Source organism: Rousettus aegyptiacus, unplaced genomic scaffold (assembly GCF_014176215.1).
Source record: "Rousettus aegyptiacus isolate mRouAeg1 unplaced genomic scaffold, mRouAeg1.p scaffold_m13_p_12, whole genome shotgun sequence".
Lineage (NCBI taxonomy): Eukaryota > Metazoa > Chordata > Mammalia > Chiroptera > Pteropodidae > Rousettus > Rousettus aegyptiacus.
This window is the reverse complement of record NW_023416287.1, coordinates 57,415,887-57,439,900: the sequence shown is the minus strand read 5'-3', so window position 1 is coordinate 57,439,900 and position 24,014 is coordinate 57,415,887. Positions and strand designations below refer to the sequence as shown.

General features: G+C 46.8%; 1 protein-coding gene across 2 annotated transcripts in view; it reads right to left on the bottom strand.

Annotated features, from left to right (window-relative positions):
- Positions 1-490: 490 nt before the first annotated feature.
- The window catches only part of CABLES1 (Cdk5 and Abl enzyme substrate 1), a 103,445-nt gene continuing 79,921 nt past the window's right edge, over positions 491-24,014 (bottom strand). For both annotated transcript variants that reach the window (XM_016163998.2, XM_036229905.1), the window contains 6 exons: positions 22,748-22,844; positions 21,324-21,480; positions 20,135-20,238; positions 6,475-6,581; positions 5,064-5,271; positions 491-2,339 (listed from right to left, as the gene is read on the bottom strand). In XM_016163998.2, coding sequence (XP_016019484.2) covers positions 2,199-2,339; positions 5,064-5,271; positions 6,475-6,581; positions 20,135-20,238; positions 21,324-21,480; positions 22,748-22,844 — 814 coding nt within the window. In that variant the 3' untranslated portion in view covers positions 491-2,198. The remainder of the gene's footprint in view (positions 2,340-5,063; positions 5,272-6,474; positions 6,582-20,134; positions 20,239-21,323; positions 21,481-22,747; positions 22,845-24,014) is intronic.

The window sequence follows — 24,014 nt, the reverse complement described above, 5'->3', positions numbered from 1 at the left end:
AGCTCATGTTATGGACAAGCCAAAGGAAATCTCTTGACAAAAATCTTTCATCCTCAGCCCCTGCAGCCCCCACCAAATTAAAACCAATAAAATCTTCCACTCAACAAATCCACAGGCCAAAACAGAGTTTTAAATTTAAGATGAGTCTTTTTTTTCTTTTTAAATGGACCGACAACTTATATCCATTTTGTAAATGACAAAACCAAACAAACTGTCCCAAATTCAAGAATATTAGCTTGATATTAAGACACAAGGAGGATGCAGGGTACCCTCCCTAGGTCTGGGCTAGTGACACATGTCATCCATTGGACAATCCCCTGAGGCTGGCAGGGGGCGCAAGGTGGGTGAAGGGTGGGGAGCTCTGCGGGCAGTTTCTACATGACAGTGGTCCTGCTTCTCAGAAAGGATTTCTACCCACCAGGCACTCGCCAGGGCACTGAGTGGGTTGAGAACTGGGGTGGCTCATCAGAGAGTAACAGACACCAAGAGAGGAAGGTCAAGGGCACATTGTATTTAAGGTGACAGAGATGCTTTGAGCACTTTGTACTTCCTTTCCAAATTTGCCTCATAAACAGTTGGTGCGCCCCTTAAACATAAGTTGATCTAGCCAAAGAGATCACAATCATCATAGCCCACAACAAAACCATTGTCTTAAACTGGATCCAGCTAAGAAAATTTGTTAGCACAATATTTAGGACTAAACTCAGCTAAATCTACAACTATAAAGGTGGTGAATATCTTGTTTGCTCTTTCCCCAGCAGCTCCTTGAAACTCTCCATCCTGTGTGACCGTTAGATTCTTTCGAGTTCTGCTAACTAAAGCTAAACATGCTCAGCTTCCCCCTTGCCCTTTTCTCTGGGGTGATGTGAGAAGCTCCAAATCTGTGTGTGAAATCTGAAGTAGGGATGGTAGCGAAGGAATCTTTAATGCAAAGCAAGGGGTAATGCACGTGTCTGAACATACACATACATGTATATAGAAACAATAAAATATTTTAATTCTTTTTACATGGCCAAAGGCTTTCTCCAGTCAGGTGAACCCTAGTGGGTGCTTGTCTCTATGGCTATGAGGTGATGGCGTGGTCATGAGCCTCAGTACAGGTTGTCCCAGCAGTCAGTACAAGTCATAGTCGAAATTCTGCACTAACAGACCTGGGTGATAAGAGTAACTGCCTCTATCGATGGACACAACCTCAGCTCAAGACGCAGTTTGTCCCAGCTGTCAAAAGCCTCAAAACACCAATCATGTGTCTTACCCTTATTCTGGATATTTATAAAACACTTTATATATATATATATATTGCACAATAAATGTGCTTATTATGCACTCTAACATAGAGCACCGGAATACATACCACGGAGTACAACCCCAGCCGTCTCCACAGTGGGAAAGTGCGCAGGTTAAGTGTGTGCACGTAGTGTGACGGCAGACAGGTACAGAGCACCACACTCCCCGCCTTTCCACAAGACCCATCCAATACTGAGAACTTGTCTTTTCTGTCCTATGCGTGGTAGAAGCAGTAACAGAAACAATGTCATTTTCTGAAGGCAGAGGATGTCTGACAATCTGGTACAGAGAGTGACTGTTATCCAGAGATTATCTAGAAATTACTGCTCATGACCCCAGGCTGAGGTCTGCGGCTAGCTTCGGGGGTTGAGGGCTGATGAGACATCTCTGACACACACTGTCACACTCACTCATGCACACGCCCCAAGAGAAAGTGCACTTCAACAGCTGATACAAAAATAGATTGGCACACTCTTTTGACACAGTGAGGGTATCTTTTAAAAGCTTTCCCCCAACTTCTGCAATTCTCTTCCCTCCTCTGCTCTAGAACCTCAGTCTGAGTGAGCAGGTCTGGAGAGAAGGCCCTGGACCATACTTGCAAGGCCTGAGTGTGCCCGGGAGGAAGACTGGGGCGGAGACAGCTAAGAACTCTTGCTAGTGGAGAGCTGGAAGGGCCTCTGCTGTCTTCTGCACGGGTCTCCCCTTCCCTCTCTGAGTAGCAAACAGCTTTTAGTTCATCTCGGCCAGCCAGACTGAAGACTCCCTGAAAAGTTTCCGGTACTGCTTCTACACAAAAACATGATGAGAGGAACAAGTCTGGTATGTTGAGTTCTATTTTTGCATTTCCAGTAGTGAATGCTGCTCCGCGGAGCTCAGAGGAAGTGGTCCCTGGCCCTCCTAGGGGGCCTGTGCTAGGAGCTCTGGACCAGGCGTCTGTAATGGGGCATGACTTCGTGCTCTGGCAAATGAAGGGCAAATTCCAAGGCCACTAACACTGGGAATTCAAAGGCAATCAGTTCTCGTCGGTTTAGCCGGAACTTCTCTTCCAGTTTCTGCAACAGAAGTAAAGAAAACCAAGTATTTTAGCTTTGAAATAAAAATTCTAGGCTTTCTCCACGTGCAACCTCACCATCAGCCAGTGAGTGTTTACAGAGAAATCCATTGTGGGCAAGACCGTGGAGGAAAAAGGGAGGCATCAGCTGTACTTCCTGCCCTCAGTCCTGGTAGAGAAGGAAATGAAACTTCCCGAGGACCCACAGTTTGTGGAAGCTTCACACACATCCGATGACTTCATTTAATCTCTTAATAATCTTGTAGAGTTGATGTTTTATCCATTTTACAGGTGAGAAAACAGGCTCACTAAGTTAAGTAATTTGTCCACAGTGACATGGGCGGTAAATGGCAATGCTGAGATTCAAACTTAACTGGGACTCAAACTCTACTGTTACAACTAGTTATTCAGGCTTAGAGGTAAGACTTAAAATATAGCTAATCATTTACAACGATAACTGCATGGAAAGTTCAGAATTGAGTGAGCTGATTATATGTGTTTGGTTTTATTTTATGCTTGAGGACCCTGGTGAGGTCACCTCACTTTCAGAACATCACACAACTCCTATATATCTCAATGGGCCGAGTGCTTGGTGTTTGGCTCTGTGCCTAGGGGGACCTCCTCCTACACTGCCTCCCAGTTCACCCAGCAGTAAAGGCTGCTGGGGCGGAAATGAAGGGGAAAAATCAGGGTGAGGGTGGATAGCAAAGGCCTCGTTTTTGCTGCAGTATATTCTGCTTTGGCTTAAATTTAGCTGTTGGTTTAATCTCACCAACGGGTAGTTAGAGACTACATTTAGATTATAACTGGGGTGGGGTCTTGTGTTAGGTTAATTGCTACGGCAAATGGTTTGTCAAACCATTATCATTATATTCTGCATTAATACTATCAGCTTTTGCTGTGTGGTATTTTATTCAACTATGATTAAGTGAGCATAATATCACTTAAAATTTTATTAATATTTGTTATTTATAAAGATTCATTAGATCTGCAAATACCTATGTAAAGTTTCTGAATCTCAGCTCAGGTTTGGTATCCAAAGATCACCTCCAAGCTAGATGATTTTGTACCATTTTTTAAAATCGGTAAAGCACGGCCTAAAGAATACTTTCTTTCACTGATGAATGAATGGATAAACAAAATGTGGTATACACATATATTATTCAGCCTTAAAAAAGGAAGTTCTGACGATGTTATATATGCTAAGTGAAATAAGCCAGATACCAATTCTATACGAGTCCACTTCTATGAGGTACCTAGAATAGTCAAATTCATAGAGACACAAAGTAGAACAATGGTTGTTAGGGGCTGGGGAGTTGTTTAATGAGTACGGAGTTTCAGTTTTGCAAGATGAAAGAGTGCTAGAGATAGATGGTGATTGTATGGTGATTGTTGCAAAACAATATGAATGTGCTTAATACCACTAAACTATACACTTAAAAATAATCAAAATGAAAAAATAATACGTGTTTTATGTGGGGCATACCTACATTAGCTCCCTTCCTGCTTTTTCTCCTTTGTCACTGGAGACAGCTGCACAGATAGATATCTGGGGCATTGCACTAACTATGTCTTTTATTTTCTATATTCTGAGGCTTGGGCATCCTGGGGCCTTGCTGACCCTGGAGGGACTGTCCCTCCCAGGGTTAGCCAATTCCCAGAGTGCCCAGAGGGTGTGCTTTTCAAATGTAAACCAACCAATCCAGAGCCCACACCAACCACCTCCTGCACCAGCTCTGACACTTCAGGCTACTATCTGCCTGCCTTGATCACCCATGGCCATGAGCCAGACAACCAGGCACAGATCCTATGCCCCAAGCCCACTGACATGATTCAAACCGGCCAGCGCCAGCCCGCTCACCCTGCCTTGCCCATTCCTTCCTGTGGAAACCAAAATAAAGGCTCCTGCCCACAGTTCCCCCCTCTCCCTCTGACGCCTGGCCAACCCTGGTACTCTCCTACATGGCCCCTTGTTATGGACTGAATGTCTGTGCCCCCGCCAGAATGCATTATGTTCACATCCTAACCCCCGATGTGATGATATTAGGAAGTGGGGCCTCTGGGAGGTGCTTAGGATCAGAGGAGTTCATGAGGAAGGAGCCCTCGTGATGTAATCGGTACTCCTATAAGAAGAAAACGAGGGCATGCGCGCTCTCTCCACCCCTCCCCGCTCTTTCCGTGCCACGTGAGCGCACAGTGAGACGCCGGGGAGAGGGTCCTCACCGGACCCTGAAGTAGCTGGCACTTTGATCTTTGACTTCCAGCTTCCAGAACTGTGACAAATACGCGTCCGCTGTTTACGCCGCCCGGTTTCTAGCATTTTACTATAGTAGCCTGAGCTAGGACACCCCTCCTCTTGGGAACTGTAACAAGTTATCTCTGCAACGGTGATTGTCTCCTGATCTGTTGGCTTTACTGCACCTCAAATTTTCTATGAATTCACCATATTTTGAAGTAGGCATTCATATATTCATCTAAGGAGGTCAGTGTTTTCTTGCTTAGATGGGGCTTTCCTTTAAAAGAAAGGAGAAACCACTCAAACCCACACCTTTCCCCAAAGAGGAGGCAACCACGGTGGCAGGAAGCCAAGGTCTGTCGAGCCAATGCGTCTGATGGACGCTCTGCAGGTCACACTGCTCTTGTCATATAGTGGTTTCAGTGGCTGTGAGGATAATACTGGACTAGAGCGTGTACAAGCCCAGCCATCAGGACAGGGGCTACTTACATCAATTAAATGCTTGACTTCATGCTTTTTGAGGTCACTTCCGATTTTGGCTGCTAAAAGCACACAAGCTCCGGCACAAAGCTTCCGGTTCTGTTTGTTTAGCTTTCCCTTGAGGGCGAGCTTCTCAAAGTAGACAAAGGCCATGGCCACTGTGGGCTCCTCAAAGCCACAGTCCTCCTGAGCAAGCTTCCGCATCTCTCGCTTCAGACTAGAGAGAGAAAGAGGAAAGGAAGTCTTATTAGAACTTGAGAGTTTCAGGGACCCCAAAGATAAGGACTACTTCATCTTGAAAGTATTTCCTCTTTCTCATTCCCAGAAAGGTGACGTGGAATGGGATTAAGTCCTTGTGAGTGAGAAAGTTACATAATGTATGAGGAACAGACTCAATGCTAGGGCTTCAGACTCTTTGCTGTTGGTGAAGTTCTACAGAGTCCAGACCACATCGATATGGGACACAAATAACCACAATGAACCCTAGTGGATCTCCAAGGGTCTCTCTGGAAACTACAAGAGTTGTCCAAAGCGACAGAGAGAAACTATGAGGAGAACTACAGTCTTTCCAGAGAGACGAATGTAGAAATAAATCAGGTACTCGGTGTCAGCTCGGCAGAATATCAGTCACGTTCATTAACTATGGCAGAAGAAGGGTTAGGCTAAGGGCACAATGGCCAGTGTGCTTAGGAAAGCTGCCCAGCAAGTGGACAAAGTGTAATACCTAGTTTTTCTGAACTCTTTGGCTTGGAACATGGCAGAATCGAATGAACACTGGGATACTGATTTGTGTGCATAAACGTTGGCACATATTCCAACACTGTGTTGGTGTAGAGTCCAGCCCCCATTATTACACACACAGAAATGTTGCTGTCCTGGCACACAGATACCACAAGTCAGCTTCTCTCCGGCCCAGCAAGGCCAGTCCTCTTGACTCTTTGACCGGCAGACATGAGTCACCACGAAGCCAATCCAATTGGCCATGGGACCTCACTTTGGCTGTTTTGCTGACCACTTAAAGATAGAACTTGGCTATCATTTTGGGGCAGACAACTGTGGGTAAAGAGTTATCTCAAACCCTATGATACCACTCTTTTCTGTTTTGTCTACATTTGAGAAAACAGGGAGTCATATGTTTCCTATTTTCTCTGAGTTTTCAATAACATAAATCTTACTGAACTGGTGAGCTACCGATAGTATGAAATGACCCACGAAAGAAACCTCCCCACAGACCCTCGTCAGCTCGTGTCAAGAGCTCTGTCTTCTGTCCTGCTTCCTTCAGCTCTCACACAGGGGCCCTAGGCAGCCAGCATTACATGAGCCTCTTTTTGTGGACTATGCCCACATCTCACTTGAACCATCATACAAACCATGAGTTTAATGCTTCCTGGGAGGGGAGATTGAAGGGAAAAGTTCATACCTCCTTATTTTGCTGAGTGTTAACTTAATGTGAGGAAACTTCTCCTTGAAGGTCTCGTTCATGTCCTTCTTGAGATCTGAGGGCTTCACGTAGTCAATTACTGTGGTCTGTAACAGATCAGGCAACAAGGTCACTCCTTGCAATAAAGGTCCTGGGATGTTCTAAGCCAACTGCACATAAAATGTGCAATTTATGACTGACTGACAATTTCTAACACCACCATGCAATGGGGAGGCCAGGCGAGCGCCCAGCAAGGGCTTGCTGAATCCAGGAGCCTGAACAAGGCCATGGGCCCTGGAGGCAGAGGGAAGCCAAATCCCTGCTTCTAGTAGAATCAGGTGACATTTAGAAACACTGCCTCTCGACCTTCAGGGGTCAGTGCCTGGCAGGGAGGGGCCTCTCTCTTAGCTCCTATGCTTCAGTCTGTAAATTACGCAGTGCAGTGTTTAGGGCTTGCAATTTGGACTTACACAGATCTGAGTGCAATCCACACAACCGTCACTAGTTGTCTGGCTGTGGGAGGCTGTTTAATGACCACAAACCTCAGGTTCCATATCCGTGAAATGAAAACAGTAAGTCCCTACTTCATATGATTATTTCAAGAACCACGTGAGAAGTGAAGTGCTCTATACAGTGCTTGGCATACAGCAAGTGCTCAATAAATTGTTAGCTATTATTATTTTTTAATTGTGGAAAAATATATGTAACATAAAATTTACCATTTTAACTTAAGTGTCCAGTTCTGTGACATTAAGTACATTCACATTGTTGGGCAACCATCACCACTGTCTCTAAGACTTTTATCATCTTGCAAACTGAAATTCTACATCCATTAAACAACTCCCTTTCCCTGCCCTCAGCTCCTCCTGGCAACCACCATTCAGCTTTCTGTCTCTCTTAATTTGACTATTCTAGGTACCTCACACAAATGAAATCGTAGAGTATCTGTCCTTTTGTGATGGCTTATTTCACTTAGTATAATGTCCTCAAGGTGCATCCATGTTGTAGCAAGTGCCAGAATTTCCTTCCTTTTTGAGGCTGAACAATATTCCATCATATGTATATGTTAGCTATTATTAATAGACCCTTGAACCTTAATTTTCCTCCTCCCCCCCTTCCCTTTCTAACTCCATCCATCCTTAAAGACAGGCTCCTTTGAGCCTGTTCTGGGCACTTTGGTCTTCCCTGATCCTCTGTGCCTTACCCTGTTAACTCTGAATTAAACAGTCTCTGGCCAGGTCTCACCAGGTGAGTCACATCACTCCTCCTCATGAGTAACTTTCAAAGGGCTTCAATAATGAGTGATGCCCTGCTGGCTGGCTCAAGGCAATAATCTTATCAGGCAAAGCCAGAAAAAGAAGCTATAGATTCTAATGAGAAGACCTGTACCCATGGATGATGACCACAGCCAGCCTCTTGCAGAAGATGCTTCAATGGTTTCCTCAAACAGCTCCAACAAAAGCTGCTGGCTTTCTGTGAACACCTCCATTCAGCAGATGCTTGCTTTGGCATGATTTTGAGGCGTATGGAATGCCCCTGGTGTCAGTTAATAACCAAGAATAGGCAGACAGCCTGCATAGCCAATTCGTACTGATCTTAATGGCCCTTTCTTTGCTCTACTGGTGAATAAAGGAAAACATAGCAAAACATAATATTAACTCAAGCAATTCCACCAAAGTTGTTTAGAGTTTTCTCAAATTCTGGGTGGAAGTGGACTTGGTGTGATGCCTTGACTTCTTCCTTGGAGCCATGCTCTTCCTGGCCCAATCAGGAAGGTGCTCCCTCAGCTAGCCTGGGACGTGCCCATTCTGGTAGTTGTCGTGTGTACTTGGATGTGAGTGCTGCTCTGCCAGGAGGCTCGGGGGGTGGAGGGCGGGGGGATGCATGGGAGTTTAGGGAGGCCACTTACTGCCAAGGCCAGCAGAGTAGACACCTCCACCGTTCTCCAAGATGGTCTCATTTCCCTTCCTACTTTTCAAAACTGCTCTGTTTCACCTCAAGCAAATATCTCCACCAGTTGAACAGGATATAAGATTTTTAATTTAGGAAACAGGCAGCAGAATGAGAGACCACATCTAACACGCTTACCTCAAAAGCTGGGCCCATTGGCAACCAATTCTTCTATTTTCTAAATACTCAGCACCCCTCCCCCTTCTCCCTGCCCCTCCTACACCCAGGCACTTTGAACTACCAGAGACAGCCCCCTCCTGCTCCTCCTCTGTGGATTAAAGTCACTATGTCTGAAATGATGTGAGCAGGCTCAGGCAAGGAGTCACTGCTGGGGGTCGAGCTCCGTAAATCCCAAGCAAAGACATCATGGGGGTAGGGCCTGGATGCTCCCTGAGGCAACCATAGCAGCTCTGCTTCTTTTCTATCTAATATGTAGGTACACACAGCACTTCTCTTGAAAGAAGGCTCCCACTACCAAAGTTTGCAAATGCATTCCAGCCACATCACCTCACAGGTGAGGAAAGAGGGTCAGAGAGGTGAAGAGGCTTGTCCTTGACCCCAGCAAGACTAGTGCTGGGATTCATGACTCCCAGCTCACACATCCAGTGCCTTCCTGCTTTTCTGTTCTTAATCCAACTGAAAGGAGCGATGGAGAGGAAGGTCCAGGTAGTGGCTAGTGGCTCCACCTCCAGCAAGTTGGGCAGCTTGAAGAAAGTGGTTTAACCTCTTTGACCCTTACCTCCTCCTTCTCTGCACGAGGTAAGAATACCTGATGAGGCTGCTTTGTAGGTTTATTTGAAGATCAAACAGAACAGAATGTACCTAAGGGACACTGGAGACTTTTATCGAGGGCATCATAGGGGAAGATGGCAGCAAACTGGGCGCAGCTCCAGTCCCACTGAGTCAGTGTCTGAGGTGGGGCCCTGCTATGTGAACTGTGTTGTTGCCCAGGTGACTTTTATGCAAATCAGATCCTCCTTGCCTGGCTAACATCCATCAGTAGTTTGGCTTGTAATGCCACTTCTGCAGGAGCATCTTCCCGAAACCTCCAGTGGTTAGGGGTGACTGGTGACTCCCCTTCATTGTGCACTATGGTTTGGATATATGACTCCCTTCTGGAACACCTTCTGCACCTCCTGACTCCTTTGCAGCTAGGATTCTAAATGCCATTTTGGTTCTTCCTATCCAGTGCACCAGCATGAGACGGCAGAACGGAAGCAGAGGCTGTGCTTCTGTTTTCCTGCTGCCGAGAGGAGTAGTGGCAGGAGAGCTGGAGCCCCGAGTGTCCATTCTGCAGGCGTGAAGCACAGCAGGGGCAGCTTCCAGACCGTGAAGGTGGCGGCACTGCCACATCCGACACTGGCGGCCAGTGCACCCCACAGCGGCCTGGCTCTGCAGCGTGGCTTTGGGATCATTCCTGAAATCCCAACTTATGTGGTTTTTCTTCAGCCTCGTCAGCAATTCTATGAGCTATTTAGTACCCTGTAATAAATCCCTTTCTTCTTAACCTAGCTCAGGTGGATGCTGAACTGTGACTGATATACACACTCCCTTCTTTCACTGATGACATTTATCACTACTGAAACTACATCTCACTGGTGAGACATGGGGTAAGGACAGGGCTTCCGATTCCCCTAAAAGCACCAGAGTCATCAGTTTACAAAGACACCAAGTCTTACCCTGGGGCCCTCATATGCCATTTCCTGACCAATCCAGGCTCTCAACTGACCCCGTAAGCACCAACAACCGAGTGCAGCCTGCAGACCTAGATCTGGGGCAAGGAGGGCTCAGGCCCAGCCCCGGGCCTTGCAGGAGAGACTCATTTATACAAGTAGCCTCATCCTGGCTCTTTAGGATATAGAGCTGGGCCTACTTTTCCTGACAGAGGGATGAGTGGACATGGACATTTATCTCTAGACTGGACCTAAGAGAGGGGGCCGGAGGGCCACCGAGCTGATACTATGAGACCCTTGGTCCAGTGCCTGGCTCCCGGCAAGGGCAGCACGTGGCAGCTACAAGGATAGCCAAGCCCTTGAGTTTATCTTCTACGTGACAGAATTCTTCTGAATCCTGGCTCTGCCGCCCAGAGGTACAGAAGCGGCATTCTGTGATCTCCTCTGTGTGGAGCTTCCAGCCTCAGGGCCATGTCCTGTGACTACTTCCAGCACCAACTAGAAGCCCTGCTGACAACATGATCCTCCTCTTCTTACTCATCTACTTGGCCATCACCTGGCTACTCTGTCTTTTCTAAACTAGAGACAGTACATTTTGGGGTGGAGGTTTCTGCAAACCTCTATCTTTCTCTCAAGGCTCCTTATTTCCTTACCTCCAGGTGGCCAGCAGTCCTGGCCTCCTCAGCCGCCAGGGGTGTGTGGCAGAGGAAGGGGCCCCGCCAGCGAAGGTGTAAGCCAGACATGGGCCAGCTGGGCCCAGCGTTCCCAGTGTGGCAGCTTTGGGAAGTCCAAGGACATCTGGGAATGCTGACTGCTGGAGGCTTGCTGCTGCCCGTACCTGAGGCAGGTGCCACAAAATAACATTCCGGTCTGTTTGCTTACATCTATTTTGGGGGTGAGAAAGATGAGCTACTGGAGCGATGAAATGCCTCCAAGACTCAAGATGGTAGGAGGATGGTGAGAAATCGTGGATGTGAGTCTGAGCGCCTTAGGCTGCCTGAGAATGTGAGTGGTTGTATTAATTTCCTGTGGCTGCTGTGACAAAGTACCACAGGCTGTGTGGCTTAACCAACACAGATAGATCGTCTCACAGTTCTGGAGGCGAGAAGTTTGAGATCAATGTGTCAGCAGGGCCATGCTCTCTCTGAAACTACATAGAATTCATTCTTGCTTCTTCCTCGCTTCTGGTAATTCCTTGGCTTGTAGATAAATGCGTCACTCCAGTCTCTGCCTCTGCCTTCACAAGGTGCTGTCCCTCTGTGTCTGTGTTCACATGGCCATCTTCTCTGTGTGTCTTCTTATAAAGATACCAGTCCTGTTGGATTAGGGCCCGCCCTCCTTCAGTGTGACTTCATCTTAACTAATTTACATTAGTTATATATATATAATCAACACCTATGAATTTATATAAATTATAGTTTACATAAAAATATATACTAACTATAAATACATAATTTATATAAATAACACCTTATGTCCAAATAAGGTCACACTCTGAGGCACTGGGGGTCAGGACTTCCACCTTTCTTTTGGGGGAATGATGTGGCCTTGTTGTACTCTGACCAATCCAGCTCTGTCCCAGGCAGCAGGTTTTGGTCTTGGCCTTGGTCTGAGGGTGCACTTTCCATGTGTCTTCTTTTCCTACCCTGTTTGCTTGTTGAGACAGCTCTCTCTTCAGTCTGGCTTTAGTATTTGCTTCTTTGAGCTGCAGCTCAGTGGAGAAGATCCCAGATTCTTGAGCCAGACCCCCTGGTTTAAGCCCCAGCTCTGCCACTCAGTAGCTGGACAGCCTAGTGTAAACTGCTTAAGCTCTCTGTGCCTCAGTTTCATCTGGCTTCTCCATCATCTGCTTTATGTCGATGAGTGCAGGGCACCAGGTCTGTGGGGCTGCTCCAGGTCTTACTCACACTTAGCTGCGTGGGTACATAATATGGGCCACTGAGTGAGTGGCTCCCAAAGCAACAATCTGCTCTCAGACCCTAGCTCAGACAGGGTTTTGCACACACACTGCACCTGGAGCCCCACCAGCCCTGCATGGGCCAGATGCTGGGTATTAAAAGAATCACCCTGATCTCAGGGCCACCCTTCCTTCAAGCAGATTCCAGAGGGTATGACAGTCCTCAGCTCTGGTTCCCTCTAAGAAATACTTTCTGGAGCATTTCTTATACAGGAGCCACGATTCCTCTCAATAGTCCCATCTGTCTTGAGGGGGCCTTACATCATCCTTTAGAGGCTGGACCTCCCCACCACCCTGAGAGACAGTCATCCTCTTTCCAGTGATGGGAGGCTGAGCTGCAGGTGTTCAGTTACCATGGGCTCCAGACTCTCATTCATTTTGGCTTGAGAGAGAATAAATTAAAAGTGAGGCCAATACTTTGTTCTAGCACTGCCCCCCCACCCAAGTTTAATTATATAGTTTATAAAGACTCGCAATGGCCAGATTTTGCCAGTACATGCATGTTACTACTAATAAATCAAATTGCTAATAAATTAGGCTGTGGTTCCTTCCTGGTCTGGGATAGACTGAGTGACCACTGTTACTAATGACACTTAATTCCAGGTCATGGGATTCACCAGATGCAGCGCTCCTTGTGGACCCAGCAATGGCTGACAGCTGGGCTGGGCTGAATGATGGACAGGCAGCTTCAGCCCCACCTGTGGTTTTGCAGAGGGGCCCGTTCCGTGCTTGGGATAAGAGATCACTTAAATGCTCTCACAGCTGCCTGGCTGCAGGAAAGCTGTGTGTGTACAGTTGCATAAAGGGAAAGAGGGGAAGGTCAGCTGAGATGAGGAGACCACCAAAATGCAGAATGTTCAGAGAGACGTAATTCAGAAAGGAGCCCAGCCAGCCTGCCCTGCCAGAGACGGGAGGCAGAGTTAGTGAAGGAAGGGCCGGTGTGGGGCCTGGCACCATGAATCCCTTCTGAGATAGCAGGAAAAGATGGTAAGACCACCACTGTCTACCACCATCTACTGGGGAGACACTGAGACATCTCGCGATTTTTAAAAAACAAATGAAGCCTTGACTTATCCTGAGAGAAGGGAGGGGGCCACCAAGGAACTGAACTTAGGTCCCACCCTGGCCCTTGACAACACTCTTGATGCCATAAAGCGAAGGCCTCTCAGGCTGGGGTGGAGGTGCAATGGGGGGGGGGGGCCAGCAAGGAGAGAACTGAGGCAGCAGATATGTGTGTGTAGCGGGGCCCGGTATATATGCCCTAATAACAACACTGGAGAACAGTGGGGCTCAGAGCTGATAGGTCGCTGATCAGATTCCAAAAGAAACATCACAAATGGTGCTTCCACCTTGTGGCCTGGTACGCTTCTCCACTCTTCTGCCCTCCATATCTCCCTGGGAGCCCGAGCAGCTCTGAACAGGTATGAGCTTGCTGTAGACTCTGCCACTGTTCCCCTCTGGGTCAGAAGGGCTCCTGGGGGCAGGAACATTCCAAAGGAGCTGGTTCCAACCCCAAGAGCCAGCAGGGAGCCCAGGGGCAGGCGTGCAGCCTCCCCCAGCCTGGGTTTTCTCGCCTGTGGAAGGACGGAGGAGATAAGGCAATGATCTCTGCAGCTCCTTCCAGCACCAAAAGCCACTGCACAACCAGGGCTAACCAGTCTCTGTCACACTCGTCTGTCATCCATTGGCACTCCCAGCTCAGCTGGGCATTGGGAAAGCAGATGTTACATGCTTGCTAAGGCAATTAAACAGAGTGGCGGCCCTCAACTAAATCTATCTAACCAGGAACAGCTGGGCATTTTGGCTGTTCTATGCGTTTAATCCTTTTCCCTAAGAGGACAGTAAATCACAAGGAAACTCTGGGAGTGGGCCATCAGGCTATGCAGGCCGGGACTGTATTTGTTGCTATTTCTACCCATCGGATTCCAAATACATAATCCTGGATTTACTCTCCTTTCCTTCTCCTTAGGGGAGCAGCTCTGCAGTTTCCCTCACTGAAACAAAATGGTTTGCAAACCAAGGAGAGGAACATAGAAAAAGCTACCTCTTAGGAAAACCCGCTTCAGGTTTACGTGACAACATGGATTTACCAGGTGGTACGAAACATGTTCACAGTTTCGGGTATTTGTTAAATATTTATCTGATACTACAGAAACTTCTATAGCATCTCCACCCACTTGAGATGACTTGGTGGATGTGACCTCGAGTTCACACACACCCAGACAGTATTAGAACGCACTTTTAGACGCATGCTTCTCAAGTGGTGGGCTCAGAGCCTGAGCCAATGAACTGTGTATAGAGGGTCACGTTAAAAATCATGAAAATGACTGTCGAAAATCTGAGACAGATACACAGAAAGGCAGCTGATGCTGCCAACACCTATCATTTCATTTTGCATCATTTTTACAAGGAAAAGAAGAGTAAAAAAAAAAAAAGCCACCAAAATACTGATGCATACTACAACACAGATGAGCATTATGCTAAGAAGCCAGAAACAAAAGACCGTATGGTATATGATTCCATTTTTATGAAATGTCCAGAACAGGAAAGTGGTTTCCTAGGGCGTAAAGGACAGAGGACTAAGGGCACAAGGGCTTCTTTGGAGGATGATGGAAAAAATGTCTTGAAATCAACTGGTGTGATGTTTGCACAACTTTGTGAATATACTAAAACCCTGCTGAACCGTATACTTTAAATAGGTGAATTGTATCCAATAAAGCTGTCACTCACTCTCACACACACACACACACACACACACACACACACACACACTCTCTCTCTCTCTCTCTCTCTCTCTCTCTCTCTCTCAAAAAAAAAAAAAAAACCCCAATATGGAGAGGGGGTGGGGGGAACCCTCACCATAATGTGATAAGACATTTTATTTGTAACATTTACACCGAAAGCTGGCGAGCCTCAGAGATCCTGCTGCTCGGCTCCTGTGCAGGTGCCGGGCGGATTCTCCCCAGAGCTCTGAGCCCTTTCAAATCTCAGGAGAGGCCTCCTCATGGTATTTTTGTAACGCTGCATGACTTTTCTTAAAGAGGGTCTCCTGAATTGACTAAGCTTCAAGCCCCTCGCAAGCTGAGGGCCCTGGAAGGAGCCTTGCAAGGGAGAGAGCCCCGTGGGGGCTCAGGCAGCTTTGCCTTCTCAATAAATCCACCCTGCAGACAAGTTAATAAGCACCCATGCCATAAAGACAGCTTTCCATGAAAATGAAGTGTGGCAGGGAAAGCAGAGTCCAATCGCCCACCACATGGAAGGTTCAATTAGTCTTTCTTTCTGAGTCTTCTATTTCCCACTGTGCAGCATTTCACACTGTACCAAAAAATTAAGTTCTAAGATTTATTCCCACACACTGGGGAGGTGAGGGGTGGAAGGAGGGATTTTTCTATGACATAATAATAAGTAAAAGAATGGGTACTTTATCACAGAAATCAGTCCAAGAGAGGTCCTCTCGAGATTTATATACCTATAGGTATCATAAAGGTTGTTAGTTGGTTTCATTTCTGTCAACAGTTCAAGAGGGATTTCTTCCGGAGAAAAGGATTCAGAAATCCATTCAAGTAATGTTAATTTTGTTGGCACTATCTCAGTCAGCTCTTTTACTTACTTTCTCTTTTTAATTAAGTTGGGAGGGGGAAAGACACCATTAGACGTCAGCTGCCAGGTTCTAATGATAAATAGCCATCCTCCAGTGAAACTTTAATTACAAGCCAGGCGGCGCACAAAGCAGGAAGCGTCCGGTTCTGACACGAGGCCTCCCTTGCCGCACTGAGGAACACACCATCATTAGCTAAGGCCCTACAAGAACCCGCACGCAGCCAGGAGGCCACGCATCCTTTCATGTTCTATGGTCACATTCTAGAAACTCTAAGGCCAAAACCACAGGGGCAGCTGCAATTTGGTTTCCAGACTTGCCCCAGGAATTTTTGTTGTTCAAAATTTCACCTTTGCCCTGTCATAGTGGCTAACAGTGGGAGTGACCTGTGTGGATCAAAGTTAAAAAATACAATTGGAATGATGACAGCAAGGACAATTTTAAAGGGGTGCCACTTAAACTTTGTAAATAACAGGCTTATTTCTGAGCTTCAGGGAAATGTTCACCCCTGGAACCCTCCCACTTTAAGGCATGTCCCAACTAGGCGAAGAGTGGCCTTTGTATCTTATACTTAGAACCAACATGTATGAATATATACATCCAACTACATCTGGGCTGGTTAACATCACCTACACTATGACTCAGAAAGCCTGATCCTACGTATTTGCCTGAGAAATAAAAGTATATGTCCATGAAAAGACTTATCAAGAATGTTTGCAGAAGCAACATTCATCATACCCCTAGAGCAGAAACAACCTAAATGCCCATCAACAGGACAATGGATAAACTATAATCTATCCAAACAATGGAACTGTACTTGGCAAAAATAAAAAACTTACTGATACACATCAAATAAGTGAATCTCACAAACATTAAGTTGTGCAGAAAAGTGGATGGACCGAAAACATAAGAGTTCATGGTATATGTGAGGTAGCAGAAGTAAGAACAGCAGTTGCCTTTGTGGGGAGACGGGGGAAGGCCGAGGGGACAGGCCGGAGGGAACTTTCTAAGGGGGCAGAAATATTCTCGATCTTGATCACAGTGGAGGTTACAAAATTCATGAACTTACATTTAAAATTTATTTGTGCATTTGATTATAATGTAAATTACACCTTAATCTGAAAAAAATAAACTGGCTGCAGTAGGATCCGAAGGGGTGAAAGGACTAGCTCGTCACTTTCAGGGCTGCTTGCTTCTGCAGAGGCCACATGAACATCTCTGACCCTCAAATTCCACAGGTGTAGGGTGCCCCAAAACATGGGACAACAGCCCTCCCCTCGAGGCCTCTGCCGGGCTGGCCTAACTTAACTTCCCTGAGGGCTTAAGGAAGACAGACAGGCACAGGCAGCAGGACCCCAGAGGCCTTGGGGGCTGACCTTGGGGGAGGTGGGCGATGCTGTAACCTAGCACGCTGGTTCCCTTCCCCAGTCTCCAAGTAAAGACCTTCCTTACCAGGGAACCCTGGAGAGGAGACAGGAGCAGGGCTGCACAGTCTTCGCACAGGTCTGACATCTACCTGCAGGGGGCGTCCTGCCAAAGATGAGGGTTCACACTGCCGCAGAAGTGCTCCAAGCCAGGTTTCTGGCCAGAGTGCCCCATCTGCCTAAGGGCTAAGGTAGACCACAGACCCTCTAAGATTACGGCCTTCAACAACCTGGGTCAAATAACCCTGTTGTTGTCTCTGTCCACCTTAGTAGTCAGCGCCTATTACAGAAAGCAGTGACGTTTATTGTAAAAAATATTGGTTTTATACAAAGTCAACCTCTTTCACACTTCAAGGTCTTGCTCATGGACTCTCCCTGCCAAGGCCTGGCATGGCTGCTCCTTCTCACCTCTCTGTACCCACTTTCAATGCCATGTCCTCGAGGAACCTTCCTTGACACCCAACTCCAACCTCCATCCTCCAACCCACTCTGTCATCTCCAATTACTTTTCTCCTCCTCATCATGACCAGTGATTTATCCATTTGTTCACTGACTTCTTCATTCACTATGAGGTTGAGTAGAGTCGGGGTTGTAGCTGGTTTGATCTCCTCTATATAAGGAAGCACCTGGCCTGGCACATAGTAGGGCCTCAGTTAATACTGGTTGAGTGGACAAATTCTATACCTATTACCCAACACACAAATAAAGCAAACAAACTTATTCCTGCAAGCTCAGTGTAAAATGCATGTGAAACAGCCCTGTAATCCATATCCGCTTTTAGAGAAGGTCTCCTGGGAGCAAGTGTGGGGCTCTTTGTAACACATGACATGCTCTGCAGTGACTTAAGACAAAAATGCTGAAAAGTGGGTCTCCCATATTTTATCGAAGTACCGGTATCTGTGGCCAAAAGAGGAGATATAGGTCTTATGGAGCTGACCAGGCAAATGAAATTCATGAGCAACTTCATTCTCTAAAAAATGGACTATTATAGGAAGCATGGGCTGTAGATTCAATGTGGTAAAATAAAAAAATGACCTATTTGGGAACATAAAACAAGGAGAATAGGATATATATGCTGACTTGGCAAGTCATCTAGCACACTGTCAAAGAAGGAAAAATTATCCATGTTCACAGGCACACACACCTAGACAATAGCCCAAAACCTTGAAGTTCACCATGAAATCATAGAAAGAAAGAAAGAAAGAAAGAAAGAAAGAAAGAAAGAAAGAAAGAAAGAAAGAAAGAAAGAGAGAGAGAAAGGAAGAGAGAACAAACAAACAACGACACAGCTCCGGCAACAGCCCACCACCAGGTCTAAAAAGGAGAGGTCAGTGTTATCACCAGATATAACATACCCATGGACGATCTCCCCATCAAATCCTAATGTCAATCAGAAATAGTGCACCCTCTTATTCCCTTGGCTACCTAGAAATTTGTTAAACTGTTGGCCCAAAGAATCATTTTCACGTCCTCCTGAAGCTGGCAGTTCTGCCACTGACTGACTGCTGAGGGCTGTGGGACATAGAGGCAAAGCGAGAACAGCTCTGAGTTCTGGCCTCCTCACCCCACTTCCTGTCTGTCAATTGTAAAAGTCTCGCTCAGGCTCCCTGAGCCACAGTTTCCTGCCCAAGTTACTTAATAAGGTGAACTTTAATAAATAAAGTAGTGAACAACATAAAGAATCCTTAGTCCTACACAAGTCATGACCTTTCATTTGCTCCCTTCTAAACATTAGTACGATGATTCTTGTCATTTATTGAACACTTATTATGATGCACTAGCTTATATGAATAAGCCCTGGTTTAAAAAAAAAAGGTTAATCATATCACAGGTCACAGAGTGGGAAAAAATAACTATACATGGCTCTGGTTTTGCTTTCTGTGTTAGAAACTGGGAATAAGGATGGGAGAGTGAGGAGCAGGGGCAATTTTAAACTAAATGCCTTTGGTAATTCATTTGACTCAATGTGGCAAATTAGAATGACCTCGGAGCTGTTTGCCAGATTACAAGAGGATATCTGCTGAAAGTAACTGGCAAGGGCCTGAGTTCTGCCCAGGGTTTCCCTGTCAGCCACTGGCCAAGTATTCCGTGAGGAGAGAAGCTGGAGGGTAGAATCCCACTGCTGAGAACTCTAAGCTCTGAGTGAGAGTGTTCAGGTGCCCTTGGCATACACAGGGTTAGCTTCTCAGACATAAGAACCTCCAACAGATAAAGGATCCTCTGCTCACTACTGGGGCTAGGGCTCCTGAGAACTGCACAGGCTGGGAAGGAGCGAGAAAATGAGAGCAGGGTGTTTCAGCTGTGCCTGTCCCATCTGGGCCTGGCAGGGGGGCAGCGGGGACATTCTGGGTCAGTGCTCTCCCACCTGATGTCATCTGTGGCAGGGCTGGTGCACTGGGTTTCCCCACGAGCCCTGCTCTCCTGTCCTCTCACAGTCGTCTGGGCTTGGCCAGCCTCCAAGTCAGGGCAAGTCTGCCCCAGGAAAGCACACAGGACCTTGTCTGTCCCCACTGGTGTCTGGAGAAATGGCAGCCCAGAGTGGTGGGAAATGGTGGTCAGCCAAATGCAGAAACCAAAATTACACGAAGGGAAAAACAGGAAGAGCCCAAGAAATAAAAACAGCAAGGAAAGGTTTTGCATTTTACACCCACATTGTCCTACTTTCACTTTCCCAGGAGATAATTCCGTCATCCAGAGCCAGCGCCAAATGTTTGTTGGGAGTACACGCAGAGGCCTAGTCGCCAAGGAACTCCAAACAGAGCTGAACCTGAACTCTGTGCTGCCACTGATGTGTCTGATACCATCCTAGTGGGGTCTATGGATGACGTGATATATGCAGGTCGGGTGGCCAGCAGAATCCTGGACCAGTACATGCTGGTTCATCCATAAGCAAGCCACACTGGGGAGCCCTCAAGAAGGTCTTCAGGCAGAGCAGTGTGTGAATTAAGTCCCCCAAACCCAGGAAGAGCAGCTGTCTTTAAGGTGAGCATGCCACCTTCAAATACATGCCGGAGGCCAAGGGGGTGATCAAACCGACCATCTCTACGCCACTACTCACCATGTACGAAGGAAAGATCAGAACTCGTTTGTGCTTGCCACAAGGCCACTGGGGGTCATCCAGGAGATTTGGGTCATAGTCCATAAAGTCTCCCAGGTCACTGCCTAAGGATCACATGCAAAGTGATAATTAGGGGCCCCAGACCGTCTAAAGCAGAAGCAGCTGGACAAATGCCAAGTATAAAGTTTGAGTAAAGAAAGGCTGGCTTCAGGGCATTTAGCTGAGTCAAATTGCTCCCTCTGACTTTTAGTAGACATCTCTGTATGCTAATGAAGTGTATCCTCCCAGGAAAGGGTTCACTAAATTCTTAACATTCTGACATTTTTTTCGTTTAAAAAAATTATGTGTTAATCTCCTTGACCCAAGAGAGCACAAAACCCAACAGCACATAAAACATGCAGTGAACATTCCCCGATTACAAAATGTGGCACCAAAAAGGCTCATTCTCTAAACCTGCAGATCAGCTGGTAGTTGTGCGGTATGAGTAGCACATCTTCAGTATGTGTGCTTCTGGGCAGGCTACTGTGTCCGTATAAACACGACTCAGCGGGCACCAATGCAAACAGCTGGAAATGACCAGAGGTAGCCAGAACACTGGGACAGGGCTTCCAAACTCAGCACCCAGACAGGCCTAAGAACTTCGCATTAGCCTGGAATTTCTCTGAGAGTTACACTGCTTTGTAAAGAGCTTTCTTCCGCATGTCAACTTTTACGAAGGTTTGTACGGGCAAAGCTGAAAGCAAGTCTTCCTTCGGCAGCCATGTTAGCTCACCCACTATGAGAATTACAAAGGAAGTTCCTGGGTCTCTGGCCCAATTATTCGGGAAAAAAAAAAAAAAAAAAAGCCAAACTTGAGCACTATGAAAATGTAAGCAAGAAGCAGGTAACTGGTGAGATGAGGAGCTGAGTGGCAGCGAGAAGCCGGGGCAGCCAGCCATCTCTGCAAGATGGCCTTAGCATTTCTCCTTGTGGGAGCTTAGGAGGTTGTGACTAAGATTTCTCATTAGAGATCACCCTGTGGCCTGCACGGCCTGATATCGAGCCTGCCCCAAAGTCACATCACCTGCAGGGTAAGCTCATGCTCTAGAGGCCCCTGTTCTCCATTCTGCACACTGGGAGACACGGTCCACACGGCACACTGAGGCACCTCCTGCTGCGAGCTACCAGACCCAGCCAGGTCCCAGATTACCTGTGTCGAGGCTCCCCTGGGTGCTGCTCGCCCGTCCTATGGAGAGACTGCGGTGGCTCAGGGTACGGAACTGGGAGAAGGAGGAGGTGGAGTCAATGGTATTTCTCCGGGCTCCAAAGGCGTTTGTGGGTAACAGAAATTGGGTATAAGAAACAGTCTAAAAGGTGAAGACAAAAATGGCAAGTGATTATTCCCAGGCAATGTTAGGTTTGCATTCTGACCAAGCTGTGTTGCCACCTAAGTTTAGGTACATATTGTCACATCTGCAACTCTAAAATCCAATGAGATTTGAAAAATGAAATTTGTTTTGGCACTCATTTGTGCCAGAACTGACTTGAGGCTATCTATAGTTTTAATTTATTCTACTTGGTGTGAATGTTCGTGTTATGTGGCAGAAATATTAGTGTGTTTGATAACAATGTGCTATCTGAGAAGCCGTTGGGGTGCTGCGTAATATGTGAGGCACACAGTGCTGCTACTTTTTATAAACCACCAAATGCAGAAGTCCAGGATACATCAGGCCCCAGCGGTCTCTGATAAGGGACTGTGACCTTTGGCGGTTCTTTTGTATTCCTTTGGCAGATGTCATCTATGATGCTCATCTCTGTTTTATCCTCCCTCATTCCTATGTGAACACCCAACCCTTAGGGATGAAGATAGGACAAGAATTTTTCTTTTAACCTGCCTGGGGAGTTGTGGCTCCAGCACCCTAAATTCAGGGTTGATGTCGTTTGGGCACAGTGGTGACCAGCTGTCCTGGGGAAAGGGTGGTTGGGAGGTTGTTTGCCGCCCCAGCAGCCTCACCTGCAAGCAAACTATGCTAGGATGGCTTTCTCAAAGAAACTCTTGCATTGTCTCCACAAACAGCCTTTGGAAGGGTTTATAAAGACCACCTGGATCCAGCACAAAGAGGTCAAGTTTGTATTTCAACCTTTACTCCTCAGACTTCAACTCGGCAACTCAGTGAATTGTGGGTGAGAGCGGAATGGGACAGCTCTGCTGCTCAGTGGTCACTATCTAAGGCTAAGGGACTCTTAGTTTCTCAGGACCACAGGAAGCCAAAAATACTTTCCAGTAGTGGGAATGTTGCTTGCCGACACCATCAGTTATTCCTTGTTAATCTAATCACCTGTTACTCCATCCCAGAACATGTACATGTGTGTGCACGCGTGTGCCTGAGATACTGACGATACTGGTCTTATCATACATTCTGCTGTTAAACAGTGTAGGCAGAGAAACTGTTGCACTGCTATTTAATTGCTGCCTTGGTGGATTTCCTTCCTCGTGCTGGAGGACTGGTACAGGCTGGTATCACGCATCCAAGAACATGTCCCACACCTGGTTCATGATCTGTCACGCTGCCTCTGCTTCCTGAACCTGTGGTATCGGCACAAACTCACTGACTGGAAGCCAGGCAGCCTTACCTTCCCGTCAGCTCCCAGCTCCACGCCTTCAAGGCCAATGATCTCTTTCAAGCTCACGGCACCTGCTGATTGTCTTCCTCCGTCCAACTTCAAATCCCTGGGGAGGACAAGCCAAAGAAAACAATGATTTTGTTTGTACCAAAAAGAGATATAATGATGTTTACTGCATGAGATAACAGTCACATTGACAAAAATGACCAAGCAGGCCCTGGACTGGATCTCCCTTTGTCCCTCCTTTGGGGCTTGTCAGTGATACTCTGTGGGCAATTTCGCTCACTTTGAGATAAACAAAATCCAAATGTACAGAAAACCTGAAGATGAAAGTTAGGATTACCGACCTCCTCTACTGCTCAGCAAGGCCCCTCCACGCTAAGACGGTCATTGAATAGGAAGTCAGGGGACATTCCCTGGGCACAGTGGGACAATGCTTCTCTTGGGCTCTAGCTGCTGGCTTTTGTTTTTAAATCTGGAAAGACCACCTCTCCTTGACACTCCTTTTATTAGACGGGAGAAAGAAATTCTTGTCCTACAGTTCTCAGGTTTATTGCTGGTAAAGAGTCAATGCTACAACAGTCATTGCAGCTACCTTGCCAGGCCAGCCACCTAAAAAAGGGTATTTTTCTATAAAAAAAAATAATATCCAGTGTTAACAATAAGCACTTATAGAACACATCACAATTTACAGAGACTTTCACACATCACGTCTTTCATTCTCTAAGATGCCCCTATCAAACGGGCATTGTTATTATCCTATTTTACGGATGAGGAAAATGAGGCCCAGGGTAGGTCAGTGGCTTGCAAACATCATTGGGATTGCAGGTGAAAGAGACTGGTTTTGCATCCAGTGCTGTCTATAGTGCATCACATTGCCGTGGAGATGCAAGATGAGCTGGCTGTGGCTAAGCTCAGACACGACTCACATTTTCAAAGACAATCCCCCTCCTTACAGTAGTTCTCAAACTTGGCTGCATATTAGAATCATTTGGGGATCTTTGACAAACTACCGTGGTCTGGCTCCCACCCCTGCCATTCAGATTCAGTTGGTATGGGGTATAACCTGGGTGATAGGGGTCATAAATGCTCCCCAGGTGATTTTAAATTGCAGCCACATCTGGGAAAGACTGTCATCCAGCTTCTTCTCTGTGACACAGTGCTTGTGAGTCCAAGCCACCTCAGGCCTGCAGTACAATTGCTGTGTGGCCTGGAGAGGCGCCGCACTCAGGGGCTGTCTCCTACAACCTAAGCAAAAACAAAGAAAATGTAAAGG